The following is a 15,000-nucleotide window of genomic DNA, read 5'->3' as shown; positions in this document are numbered from 1 at the left end:
ACCACAGACAGGTATATAAGAGATGGGAACCATAGACAGGTATATAAGAGATGAGAACCATAGACAGGTATATAAGAGATGAGAACCAAAGACAGGTATATAAGAGATGAGAACCACAGACAGGTATATAAGAGATGGGAACCACAGACAGGTATATAAGAGATGAGAACCAAAGACAGGTATATAAGAGATGAGAACCACAGACAGGTATATAAGAGATGAGAACCATAGACAGGTATATAAGAGATGAGAACCAAAGACAGGTATATAAGAGATGAGAACCACAGACAGGTATATAAGAGATGAGAACCAAAGACAGGTATATAAGAGATGAGAACCACAGACAGGTATATAAGACAGGTATATAAGAGATGAGAACCACAGACAGGTATATAAGAGATGAGAACCACAGACAGGTATATAAGACAGGTATATAAGAGATGAGAACCATAGACAGGTATATAAGAGATGAGAACCAAAGACAGGTATATAAGAGATGAGAACCACAGACAGGTATATAAGAGATGAGAACCACAGACAGGTATATAAGAGATGAGAACCACAGACAGGTATATAAGAGATGAGAACCACAGACAGGTATATAAGAGATGAGAACCACAGACAGGTATATAAGAGATGAGAACCACAGACAGGTATATAAGAGATGAGAACCACAGACAGGTATATAAGAGATGAGAACCACAGACAGGTATCGTGACATTAATTCTAAGCTAAAGAAATCGTGATTAATATTCTTCCCAGAATCGTGCAGGCCGAGTAAACGCGCCACGCTATCGGCAGAAATACGCACGCCTCCCGATGCCGAAGCCGATCATTTTCAGCTTTATCGTCCGATACCGATGTCGTGCATCCCTAGCGTTGACTCCCGCTAGCAGCTAGCACACTATTCAGCTGCAGAAAGTAATAATGACTTCATTCATTACTACTTGATAAAATATACCGATAGTTATGTAATGATGTCTGTTCCATCAACATAAGAGCTAGGGCTGCTCCCTCAGTGGGTTAGTCGCCTCATCGGGGGTTTAGGTCTCAGCTTTGATCTCTTTAGACCATTAGCGTCACCGTGTCCACGCCATCTGCTGCTTTGTAAATTATAGAGTGTGGTCTAGACCTACTCTATGTGTAAAGTGTCTCGAGATAACCTGTGTTATGATTTGATACTATAAATAAAATTGAATTGAATTTGGACACTTCCAACCTGACGCACCTTCCGGTGTTTTCGCGGTGCTTAAAGGTATAGTGGAGGATTTTCTTTTTCCGGGTGGATCATCAAGACGATTGGTCCTCCTAGCTGTCAATCATTCTGGTGATATGTTTACGTAAGGAAGTCGTACGTGCTCGTCCCTAGGGTAGTTTTCGCTTTCTGCGCATGCGCACTTTCAGGTGTATATGTGTGGTGAGCTACGGTTTCAGCCATTCGTTGAAGCTCGCCGTTCTCACCGTGTTTTTTCAACATGTTTGAGGGTCGCGAGAGAAAAAGTGTTTACGAAAGGTATGACCAGAAGAGAAAGGCCTCTGAAGAAAGAAACAAGACCGGAGTGTTTTTGGGAGAATGTTTCACACGCTGGCGTGCGCTAAAAGCACAGGTTGGGCTCTCCACTGATGCCTCAGTCGCCAAGTTTCTACTCGACAGGTAAAGTTTGGCTATTTGGAGAAATCCATTTAAAATCACTGCTAGTGAAAGTTGATGTAAGCTATGATTAGCGATGCTAGCCCTGGCACAAGCCACGCACCGCGCAGACACGGTAAACATCTCCATTTGTGAAAAAGTGCAAATCTTCTTTTGGAAAGTAGCTCGTATGAGCCATGCCGACAGCAACTTGTAAACAGTGCACTCTCGTGCACACGTTTAATAGGCGTTCCCTCTCGGGAGCAGCCAGAGGGATGAGCATGTGCATTTTTTCAAACAGTAGAGAGGACGGTTCTTTTCTAAAATTCAGGATAATCCTCCACCATACCTTTAAAGTTTCCGATCTTCACCACAAATGTCGGCAGAATTGATCCGTACCGATCTAGCGCTCTACGTGTGAATGTCCCTGTGTGTAGTGGACGTTTAGAGGTCTAGTTAGGATGTGAAAGGGACGTTGATGATGAAGGGAAGTAAGAACGCTCGGGCCACGATGTTTCCCTCTAAAACGTTCCTATTTTCACTGAACTGGAAATTAAGGAGATTTTATCGCATAATTCAGAGAGGCTGAAGCGTGTCATTTTATTGTGAAGGACTGAAGTACGATCCGGTAGTTTTGACAGCATTGATGGGACTTAACACCCCCGAAAACACCAGCAGCGCCCAGTGTTTACAGCGAGGAGATAGGGGGGGGGTGTCCGGTTATGGCCAAGGCTAGCGCACGGCTAACTCACCGGAGATATATAGCCTACTTTAGCCGGCTCTTGTAAAGTAAAAACTAAAGTAAACAGTTAAAACTATACATAACGTTAGAAAGGTAGGAAGCTACGCTTTAGTTTTACACCGTTAAATGAACTGAAAACATTAATAGATCTTTTATATTTGTATTTGAACAGATATTTTGATAGAACGTTGGCCGACGTGGACACAGTGACGCTAGTCATGGTTGATGCTGTTTTCATTCTGAAGGACTTATTACCAAAAAATCTCTGGTAAACACCAGAATCAAAGTGGTGCTTTAACAGGACTCTTAGTGGAGAAACTCAGATTTACAAATCAACTAATCCATTAAATCAACTAATCTATTAAATCAACTAATCCATTAGATCAACTAATCCATTAAATCAACTAATCCATTAAATCAACTAATCCATTAGATCAACTAATCCATTAGATCAACTAATCCATTAGATCAACTAATCCATTAGATCAACTAATCCATTAGATCAACTAATCGATTAAATCAACTAATCGATTAAATCAACTAATCGATTAAATCAACTAATCCATTAGATCAACTAATCCATTAAATCAACTAATCCATTAAATCAACTAATCCATTAGATCAACTAATCTATTAAATCAACTAATCCATTAAATCAACTAATCTATTAAATCAACTAATCCATTAAATCAACTAATCCATTAAATCAACTAATCCATTAGATCAACTAATCCATTAGATCAACTAATCCATTAGATCAACTAATCTATTAAATCAACTAATCCATTAAATCAACTAATCCATTAAATCAACTAATCTATTAAATCAACTAATCCATTAAATCAACTAATCCATTAAATCAACTAATCCATTAGATCAACTAATCCATTAGATCAACTAATCCATTAAATCAACTAATCCATTAAATCAACTAATCCATTAAATCAACTAATCCATTAAATCAACTAATCCATTAGATCAACTAATCCATTAAATCAACTAATCCATTAGATCAACTAATCCATTAGATCAACTAATCCATTAAATCAACTAATCCATTAAATCAACTAATCCATTAAATCAACTAATCTATTAAATCAACTAATCCATTAGATCAACTAATCCATTAGATCAACTAATCCATTAAATCAACTAATCCATTAGATCAACTAATCCATTAAATCAACTAATCCATTAAATCAACTAATCCATTAGATCAACTAATCTATTAAATCAACTAATCCATTAAATCAACTAATCCATTAAATCAACTAATCTATTAGATCAACTAATCCATTAAATCAACTAATCCATTAGATCAACTAATCCATTAGATCAACTAATCCATTAGATCAACTAATCCATTAGATCAACTAATCCATTAGATCAACTAATCCATTAGATCAACTAATCCATTAAATCAACTAATCCATTAGATCAACTAATCTATTAGATCAACTAATCCATTAAATCAACTAATCCATTAGATCAACTAATCCATTAGATCAACTAATCCATTAAATCAACTAATCCATTAGATCAACTAATCTATTAGATCAACTAATCTATTAAATCAACTAATCCATTAAATCAACTAATCCATTAAATCAACTAATCTATTAGATCAACTAATCCATTAAATCAACTAATCCATTAGATCAACTAATCCATTAGATCAACTAATCCATTAGATCAACTAATCCATTAAATCAACTAATCCATTAGTTGATTAGTTGATTAGTTGATTGAGTGTTAGTCGGTCAGTGTAACTCTCATCAGTTCAATGTTGTAAACACAAACAGACAGCTTGAAAAACAGAAAAATGGGTTCAAATATCCAATTTTTCATTTTTTCCACCTTGACAAATAAAAAACAAATTGGATCTTTAAACTGGTTTTCCAATTTTCTGTTTTTTATTCAGAGGATCAGACATTGAAAAAATTACAAAAATTGTGTCTGAGCTCCAATTATTCATAATACTGCCATGGTATTCTCTTCCTCTACTTGGTGGAATATGCAGCTCATTAACTGCATATGGACCAAAAAACACTAAAAACTGATAGAATTATTGTGAGAGAGATGAGAAGGGTATGTATGGACTAGTCTAACTCTGGGGGGTACAGTGAATAAGATAAAGTCCCAATAAGAGATGAGAAGGGTATGTATGGACTAGTCTAACTCTGGGGGGTACAGTGAATAAGATAAAGTCCCAATAAGAGATGAGAAGGGTATGTATGGACTAGTCTAACTCTGGGGGGTACAGTGAATAAGATAAAGTCCCAATAAGAGATGAGAAGGGTATGTATGGACTAGTCTAACTCTGGGGGGTACAGTGAATAAGAAAGTCCCAATAAGAGATGAGAAGGGTATGGACTAGTCTAACTCTGGGGGGTACAGTGAATAAGATAAAGTCCCAATAAGAGATGAGAAGGGTATGGACTAGTCTAACTCTGGGGGTACAGTGAATAAGATAAAGTCCCAATAAGAGATGAGAAGGGTATGTATGGACTAGTCTAACTCTGGGGGGTACGGTGAATAAGATAAAGTCCCAATAAGAGATGAGAAGGGTATGTATGGACTAGTCTACACTCGGGGTACAGTGAATAAAATAAAGTCCCAATAAGAGATGAGAAGGGTCTGTATGGACTAGTCTAACTCTGGGGGTTACGGTGAATAAGATAAAGTCCCAATAAGAGATGAGAAGGGTATGTATGGACTAGTCTAACTCTGGGGGGTACAGTGAATAAGATAAAGTCCCAATAAGAGATGAGAAGGGTATGTATGGACTAGTCTAACTCTGGGGGGTACAGTGAATAAGAAAGTCCCAATAAGAGATGAGAAGGGTATGGACTAGTCTAACTCTGGGGGTACAGTGAATAAGATAAAGTCCCAATAAGAGATAGAAGGGTAGGGACTAGTCTAACTCTGGGGTACCAGTGAATAAGATAAAGTCCCAATAAGAGATGAGAAGGGTATGTATGGACTAGTCTAACTCTGGGGGTTACGGTGAATAAGATAAAGTCCCAATAAGAGATGATAAGGTTGTATGGACTAGTCTAACTCTGGGGGTACAGTGAATAAGATAAAGTCCCAATAAGAGATGAGAAGGGTCTGTATGGACTAGTCTAACTCTGGGGGTTACGGTGAATAAGATAAAGTCCCAATAAGAGATGAGAAGGGTATGTATGGACTAGTCTAACTCTGGGGGGTACAGTGAATAAGATAAAGTCCCAATAAGTCGGCGTGGTCCTTTAAAACACTAGGTTTCTTTTGCTTTTTCCGGTTGGTTTATGCGCTTTTTTTCAATGCTTTAGGCACTTTGTTTCAACGGATTTGAAGCTTTTCTCAATGTTTTGACATTTTTTTGAATTTTTTGGCACTTTTTTCAACGCATTGGTTGCTGGCTGAGGACATTTTTTGGGGCTTTATGAGGCCCAAAATGTTAAGTGACAAGATCACAGAATATGAGCCATGCAATAATACAGTCACAATATTTGACTTAAATAAACACATGTCAATAAACTCTATGTGTCTGGCCCCCGGATGTGATTCTCATTTTCCAGTGTGGCCTTCTGGGAAACTGAGTTTGACCCCCCTGCTTTAAAAGATCCAATTTTTGAATTTGTCAGCAGAAACAAAATGAAAAATTTGATATTTGAACCCATTTTTCTGTTTGTCCAGCTGTCTGAAGAAAGAACTGATGAGAGATAAACTGACCGTAGTGGAGAACAGCCCTAGTTCAGATGTTTTCTCTATGGGGAGGGGGAGGGAACGGTTGGATATAAACCAGGAGGAGAAGTGAGGGAGGTGTGGGGGGGGGGCTGGCCTACCAGAGAAGAGGTGGAGGGAGAGGAAGAGGAGGAGGAGGAAGGCTGCAGGAGGCTCTGATGGGAGGAAGAAGAAGAAGAAGAAGAGGAAGCGTCTTTCTGCAGGAAGGCGCCGGCCGACGCCGAGGTCATGTGATAGACGTGCTCGAAGTTGGAGGGGGGGGAGATGAGGGTGTGACGGGAGGAAGAGGAAGAGGGGGAGGGAGAGGGGGAGGGAGAGAGGGAGATGACATCACCAACCTGAAGATCAGGGGGAGGGGGGGGGGGAGGGAGAGGAGGAGTCAGTGAGATGAACAGAGCTGGAAGAGATACAGACGCCCAGACATCCAGACGCACACTCTAGACGGGCCAATCACATGGTGTATAGGGGTCAGTGGGCGGGGCTTAACAATCACATGGTGTATATAGTCAGTGGGCGGGGCTTAACAATCACATGGTGTATATAGTCAGTGGGCGGGGCTTAACAATCAGTATTTATAGGGGTGCAGTGGGCGGGGCTTAACAATCACTTCGTGTATAGGGTCAGTGGGCGGGGCTTAACAATCACATGGTGTATAGTCAGTGGGCGGGGCTTAACAATCACATCGTGTATAGAGTCAGTGGGCGGGGCTTAACAATCACATGGTGTATAGAGTCAGTGGGCGGGGCTTAACAATCACATGGTGTATAGAGTCAGTGGGCGGGGCTTAATGGGGGGCCAGGGCTGTCTGACTTTCAGCTGGAAGAGGTACAGACGCCCAGACATCTAGACGCCCCCTAGTGGCCGATGGATGACCAAATTTTCCAATGTTTTTTAAAAATATTTTTGCAACTTTTACCGAAATTTTTTGTGCTTTTTTTCGATGATTTTCTTTTCATGTTAATGACACTTTTTCCAGACGTGTTTTTCCAATATTTTTGAATATTTCCAATATTTTTTGAGTCTTTTTTGTGCTTTTTGTGATGTTTTTTTTCCAATGTTTCTGATGTTTTTTTGCGGTGATGGCTAAGGAACGTTTTCCCGACTTTTTTGGGACTTCATGTCGACTGAACTGTAGCAGGAGTCAGTGAGGTGAGCAGGGCTGTCTGACTTTCAGCTGGAAGAGATACAGACGCCAGACGCCCCCTAGTGGCCGCTGTATGGCGAGCTGGAAAAACCAAATTCTAGCCGGGCCAATCACATCGTGTATAGCACAGGTGTCAAACTCGAGGCCCGCGGGCCAAATCCGGCCCTCATATATCAATTTAGGGTCACAATAAATGTTGGCACACAGCTTTGGTCACTTTTCTCAACTTTTTGTCACTTTTGCGGATGCTTTTTTCCGATTTTTTAGTCACTTTTTCCGGCATTTCTTTTGAGTTTTTCTGTCACCACATGCACACAGACCCCCCACCGCCCCCCCCCCATAACGCTCATCTAAACGCTGAATAAAAATTATTTGGTGTCTAAAGTTAACCGGCTTCACCGTAGCTGTATCCCCTCCAGCCACACACAGCTGTCAGAGGAGAAGAAGAAGAAGAGGAGAGCATGCTGGCAGGAAGAGGAGAGGAAGAGGAGAGGAAGAGGAGAACATGCCGGCAGGAGGAAGAGGAGGAGAAGAAGAGGAGGAGTTACCAGAGGGAGGTCCATGAGGACCTGCATGCCGTCTCCTGGTCCCATGTGGGCCACGTGGTTGAAGTTTGTGGGATTAGAAATCATCTTTGACCTGAGCTCTGGATCTCTCAGCATCTCCCTGAAATACACAATAATATACACACACACACACACACACACACACACACAGAGACACACACACACACACACACACACACACACACACACACACACACACACAGAGACACACACACACACACACACACACACACACACACACACACACACACACATTAATACACACACACACACACACACATTAATACACACACATTAATACACACACACACACAGACACACACACAGACATTAATATACCCAGTAACAACACATTAAGACATATTATTATTATTAGGGTATTATGGGATGTTTGTGTCAGCGAACCTCATTCACCAAACGAGATTTAAGAGAAATCTCTGCGTTCACTTTGGTGAACGAGGCCCATCGTTGTTTTATTACTTTTCTACTTTAATAAGTGTAATAAGGGTAATAATAAGTGTAATAATAAGTGTAATAAGTGTAATAATAAGTGTAATAATAAGTGTAATAAGTGTAATAATAAGGGTAATAATAAGTGTAATAATAAGTGTAATAAGTGTAATAATAAGTGTAATAAGTGTAATAATAAGTGTAATAAGTGTAATAATAAGTAATAATAAGTGTAATAAGTGTAATAATAAGTGTAATAAGTGTAATAAGTATTATAAGTGTAATAAGCGTGTAATAAGTGTAATAATAAGTAATAATAAGTGTAATAAGTGTAATAAGTATTATAAGTGTAATAAGCGTGTAATAAGCGTGTAATAAGTGTAATAATAAGTGTAATAAGTGTAATAAGTATTATAAGTGTAATAAGCGTGTAATAAGCATGTAATAAGTATAATAATAAGTGTAATACGTGAAATAATAAGTGTAATAATAAGTGTAATATGTAAGTGTAATAAGTGAAATAATAAGTGTAATAAGTGTAATAATAAGTGTAGTAAGGGTAATAATAAGTGTAATAATAAGTGTAATAATAAGTGTAATAAGTGTAATAATAAGTGTAGTAAGGGTAATAATAAGTGTAATAAGTGTAATAATAAGTAAAATAAGTGTAATAAGCGTGTAATAAGCGTGTAATAAGTATAATAATAAGTGTAATAAGTGAAATAATAAGTGTAATATGTATAATAAGTGTAATATGTATAATAAGTGTAATAAGTGAAATAATAAGTGTAATACGTAAGTGTAATAAGTGTAATAAGTGAAATAATAAGTGTAATAAGTGTAATAAGTGAAATAATAAGTGTAATAAGTGTAATAAGTGTAATAATAAGTGTAATAAGTGTAATAAGTGAAATAATAAGTGTAATAAGTGTAATAAGTAAGTGTAATAAGTGTAATAAGTGAAATAATAAGTGTAATAAGTGTAATAAGTGTAATAATAAGTGTAATAAGTGTAATAAGTGAAATAAGTAAGTGTAATAAGTGTAATAAGTGAAATAAGTGAAATAATAAGTGTAATAAGTGTAATAAGTGAAATAAGTGAAATAATAAGTGTAATAAGTGTAATAATAAGTGTAATAAGTGAAATAATAAGTGTAATAAGTGAAATAAGTGAAATAAGTGAAATAATAAGTGTAATAAGTGTAATAATAAGTGTAATAAGTGTAATAATAAGTGTAATTAAAGCTGCAGGCAGCGATGACGGGCCCTCGCTTCTTGCATCGGGGGGTACTGGCAGACGCAACATCACGTGTAGTCCACACCTTGTAAGTTTCATGTAAATCGGAATAACTTTTGCCAAGATGCAACCTGTGGAAAACTCCCTGCTGGACTGAGACAACGTCACCTGTTGGACTCACGCATTTGGCTTGCATCATAGCCAGCCATTTCCTTTTGTAGTTAAGCGGCAGACATGAGTACAGCTGCTCCTATAGTTGCCGTTACTTGTATAGCATTCTGTTGTGTTGCGCGGTTGCGTTATTGAAAACGTAAGTGCACAAGTTCATGTTGCATGTATCTTTGTTTGTGTAATTAACATGAAAGTATTTTTCTTTATTATAGTTCAGGATGCATGCTTATGTCTACTGTAATGCTGGGAACTTACTGCAAATATATCATTCAGAAACAATAGTTAATACTTTGATTCATGGATGTATGTTAGTACAGTGTGGTACATTAGTTAATTACAATCCTGCTGATGATTAGTTCAGCTGCTGCAGTCGCGATGTTGTTGCTGGTTTAATTGTTGAAGCGCATTGCACTGTGCCATTCGCGCCGCTGGTCTGTCACATGACTGTTGTACCTGTATGTTGCTGTTATGTTCATTTGTGGTCTTAGAGCACCATCTAGTGGTCAATAGATGTAACTGCGTAATAACCTGTATTGTTTACTACATGGCATCGTGTAAATTTGCTAATTAATTAAAAATAAATGAAAACAGCGCCATCTAAAGGCCGATTGTCACCATATTTGGCACACAGCCTCATTAGCACATGAGGAACAACTGCTCTAAGTTTTGCATCCATTGGAATAGCCGTTGGCAAGATACAACCGTTCCTGTTTCCACACCCACCTACAGGAAGTTGGTCCTCCGTAACTTGTGCATTGTGTTAGCTATCAATATTCTTTTGATAACTTTTTTTCATGAGGGTCCTCCGTGTCTACTTGCAAGTTTTCGTGCCGATCGGACTCACGTCCCAGGAGTAGTTAGACAAAGTAGGCTTCCCATATGTCAATATTTTGCTGATTAGTATGTGTTTAGACAGGAAGTTCCTATAACTTGCGCATTTTTTCAACTATCAAAATTTTCTGGATAACTTTTCGTCATGAGGGGCAACAGATACTACCTGCAAAGATTCAAGAAGATTGAAATCACGGCCTAGGACAAGTTCGAAAGAATGTAAAACACCTGAAAAATGCATAATTAAAAATGGCCGCCTTCCGGTTGGGCGGAGCTAATGAAGGTAAATGGGAAATATGTCTGCAATGATGAGAGCAATATGGGTATTAAGTCTGGTGAAGATGCAACAACTATGTCCAAGTTAAGGCCTTCCAGGCATTAGGGCGCTATGGAGCCGCTTACAGGTATGGCCCAAATGCGCTCGGTCTGCATAAAGCTCCCAGGTGTTTATGTGGCGTACATTTTTGTGAGTTTTCGTATATATTGAGGCCGTCATAAATGTGCCCAGGTGCTAAATCCAATTAGGGGCTATAGAGCAACCGTTACCACTCCCAAGCCTAAATGTGTATTCACATGAAAGAGTTTAATATTCTGCACATGGCTGCAAAGAGTTTGAGAGGGTTTCGTGCATCCTAAAGTCCTCAAACATGTGTTTGTAAAATGAAGATTTTTTCGCGAATACCAATATTTCAGAAATTTTAGAATTTTGTAATTTTTTCTAAAAATAGCGGTAGAGTTCAAGATGAGACCTATGTTCCCTAAAAGTTGGTATATTAACTTATTACTTTTGTACGTAATGTCACGCCGTTAGGGGGCTATGGACCCCCTAGCGCCTCGAGCCCAATTACTACAATACTTTGCAATTTTCACCAGTTGTGACATATTATCAAATTTTTGTGAGTTTTCGTGCATGCTAAGCCTCAAAAACGCGACGGAGGACTCGGAAAAATAATAATAATAATAATCTGACGAAAAACAATAGGTTCCTTCGCACTTTCAGTGCAAGGCCCCAACGGTGCCTTTCGTGCTCGGGCCCTAATAAGTAAGTGTAATAAGTGTAATAAGTGTAATATGTATAATAAGTGTAATAAGTGTAATAATAAGTGTAATAAGTGTAATAAGTGTAAGATGTGTAATAAGTGTAATATGTGTAATAAGTGTAATAAGTGTAATAAGTGTAATATGTATAATAAGTGTAATAAGTGTAATAATAAGTGTAATATGTATATTAAGTGTAATAAGTGTAATATGTATAATAAGTGTAATAAGTGTAATAATAAGTGTAATAATAAGTGTAATATGTATAATAAGTGTAATAAGTGTAATATGTATAATAAGTGTAATAAGTGTAATAATAAGTGTAATAATAAGTGTAATACGTGTAATACGTGTAATAAGTGTAATAAGTGTAATAATAAGTGTAATAATAAGTGTAATAAGTGTAATAATAAGTGTAATAAGTAAGTGTAATAAGTGTAATAATAAGTGTAATAATAAGTGTAATAAGTAAGTGTAATAAGTGTAATAAGTGTAATAATAAGTGTAATAGTGTAATAAGTGTAATAAGTAAGTGTAATAAGTGTAATAAGTGTAATAAGTGTAATAGTAAGTGTAATAATAAGTGTAATATGTATAATAAGTGTAATAAGTGTAATATGTATAATAAGTGTAATATGTATAATAAGTGTAATAAGTGTAATAGTAAGTGTAATAATAAGTGTAATATGTATAATAAGTGTAATAAGTGTAATAATAAGTGTAATAAGTGTAATAAGTGTAATAATAAGTGTAATAAGTGTAATATGTATAATAAGTGTAATAAGTGTAATATGTATAATAAGTGTAATAAGTGTAATAGTAAGTGTAATAATAAGTGTAATATGTATAATAAGTGTAATAAGTGTAATAATAAGTGTAATAAGTGTAATAAGTGTAATAATAAGTATGTGTAATAAGTGTAATAAGTAATAAGTGTAATAAGTGTAATAATAAGTGTAATAATAAGTGTAATAAGTGTAATAATAAGTGTAATAATAAGTGTAATAAGTAAGTGTAATAAGTGTAATAATAAGTGTAATAATAAGTGTAATAAGTGTAATAATAAGTGTAATAAGTAAGTGTAATAAGTGTAATAAGTGTAGTAAGTGTAATAATAAGTGTAATAAGTGTAATAAGTTTAATAATAAGTGTAATAAGTGTAATAATAAGTGTAATAATAAGTGTAATAATAAGTGTAATAATAAGTGTAATAATAAGTGTAATAAGTGTAATAATAAGTGTAATAAGTGTAATAAGTGTAATAATAAGTGTAATAAGTGTAATAAGTGTAATATAAGTGTAATAATAAGTGTAATAATAAGTGTAATAAGTGTAATAATAAGTGTAATAAGTGTAATAATAAGTGTAATAAGTGTAATATAAGTGTAATAATAAGTGTAATAAGTGTAATAATAAGTGTAATAATAAGTGTAATAAGTGTAATAATAAGTGTAATAAGTGTAATATAAGTGTAATAATAAGTGTAATAAGTGTAATATAAGTGTAATAATAAGTGTAATAATAAGTGTAATAATAAGTGTAATAAGTGTAATAATAAGTGTAATAAGTGTAATATAAGTGTAATAATAAGTGTAATAAGTGTAATATAAGTGTAATAATAAGTGTAATAATAAGTGTAATAAGTGTAATATAAGTGTAATAATAAGTGTAATAAGTGTAATAATAAGTGTAATAAGTGTAATAATAAGTGTAATAAGTGCGTCACCTCCTCTGCTGAAGGCGCTCCTCCTCAGGAACCTTAAAGAGGAACTTCCTCTTACTGCGAGTTCGAACCATCAACTTCCTGCTGTAGTCCGATGTCTCGGGGATGGTCAGGTCCCCCTCTGAGGACAGATACACTGTTAACTACACCTCCCATGATGCTTTGGTCAGGTCCCCCTCTGAGGACAGAGACACTGTTAACTACACCTCCCATGATGCTTTGGTCAGGTCCCCCCCTGAGGACAGATACACTGTTAACTACACTTCCCATGATGCTTTGGTCTGAGGACAGATACACTGTTAACTACACCTCCCATGATGCCTTGGTCTGAGGACAGAGACACTGTTAACTACACTTCCCATGATGCTTTGGTCAGGTCCCTCTCTGAGGACAGATACACTGTTAACTACACTTCCCATGATGCCTTGGTCTGAGGACAGATACACTGTTAACTACACCTCCCATGATGCTTTGGTCAGGTCCCCATGAGGACAGAGACACTGTTAACTACACTTCCCATGATGCTTTGGTCTGAGGACAGACACACTGTTAACTACACTTCCCATGATGCTTTGGGGCTGTAAAGACACAGGTTAACTACACTTCCCATGATGCTTTGGGGCTGTAAAGACACAGGTTAATTACACTTCCCATGATGCTTTGGGGCTGTAAAGACACAGGTTAACTACACTTCCCATGATGCTTCGGGGCTGTAAAGACACACAGGTTAACTTTACTTCCCATGATGCTTTGGGGCTGTAAAGACACAGGTTAACTACATTTCCCATGATGCTTTGGGGCTGTTACCTGACGAGGTGTTGCTGAAGTAGATGAGACGAGGCGGCTCTGAACTCAGCAGGTTCAAGGTCCCCTCAACATTCAGAGGTCTGATCTGTGGGAAGTAATATATTACAATTACTCTCAGATTACTCTTATATTACTCACAGATTACTCTAAAATTACTCTCATACTCTCATATTACTCAGATTACTCTCATACTCTCATATTACTAAGATTACTCTCATATTACTCAGAATACTCTCATATTACTCAGATTACTCTCATACTCAGATTACTCTCATATTACTCAGATTACTCTCATACTCTCATATTACTCAGATTACTCTCATATTACTCAGATTACTCTCATATTACTCATATTACTCAGATTACTCTCATATTACTCTCATTCTCTCATATTACTCAGATTACTCTCATGCTCTCATATTACTCAGATTACTCTCATATTACTCTCATATTACTCAGATTACTCTCATATTACTCTCATATTACTCAGATTACTCTCATACTCTCATATTACTCAGATTACTCTCATTACTCTCATATTACTCAGATTACTCTCATACTCTCATATTACTCTCATACTCTCATATTACTCAGATTACTCTCATACTCTCATATTACTCAGATTACTCTCATATTACTCAGATTACTCTCATACTCTCATATTACTCTCATACTCTCATATTACTCAGATTACTCTCATACTCTCATATTACTCTCATACTCTCATATTACTCTCATACTCTCATATTACTCAGATTACTCTCATGCTCTCATATTACTCAGATTACTCTCATGCTCTCATATTACCCAGATTACTCAGATTACTCTCATGCTCTCATATTACTCAGATTACTCTCATACTCTCATATTACTCAGATAACTCTCATATTACTCAGATTACTCTCATATTACTCTCATATTACTCAGATTAC

General features: G+C 36.6%; 1 protein-coding gene across 1 annotated transcript in view; it reads right to left on the bottom strand.

The window, feature by feature from the left end:
* Positions 1-15,000, bottom strand: part of LOC120546470 (serine/threonine-protein kinase MRCK beta-like) — a 74,291-nt gene that overhangs the window by 3,975 nt on the left and 55,316 nt on the right. Inside the window, exons 21-23 of the mRNA XM_039781397.1 lie at positions 14,069-14,153; positions 13,265-13,382; positions 7,794-7,911 (exon numbers count right to left, since the gene is read on the bottom strand). Coding sequence (XP_039637331.1) covers positions 7,794-7,911; positions 13,265-13,382; positions 14,069-14,153 — 321 coding nt within the window. The remainder of the gene's footprint in view (positions 1-7,793; positions 7,912-13,264; positions 13,383-14,068; positions 14,154-15,000) is intronic.

Source organism: Perca fluviatilis, chromosome 18, assembly GCF_010015445.1.
Source record: "Perca fluviatilis chromosome 18, GENO_Pfluv_1.0, whole genome shotgun sequence".
NCBI lineage: Eukaryota > Metazoa > Chordata > Actinopteri > Perciformes > Percidae > Perca > Perca fluviatilis.
The sequence above is the reverse complement of the archived record's forward strand: the minus strand, read 5'-3'. Positions and strand labels throughout refer to the sequence as shown.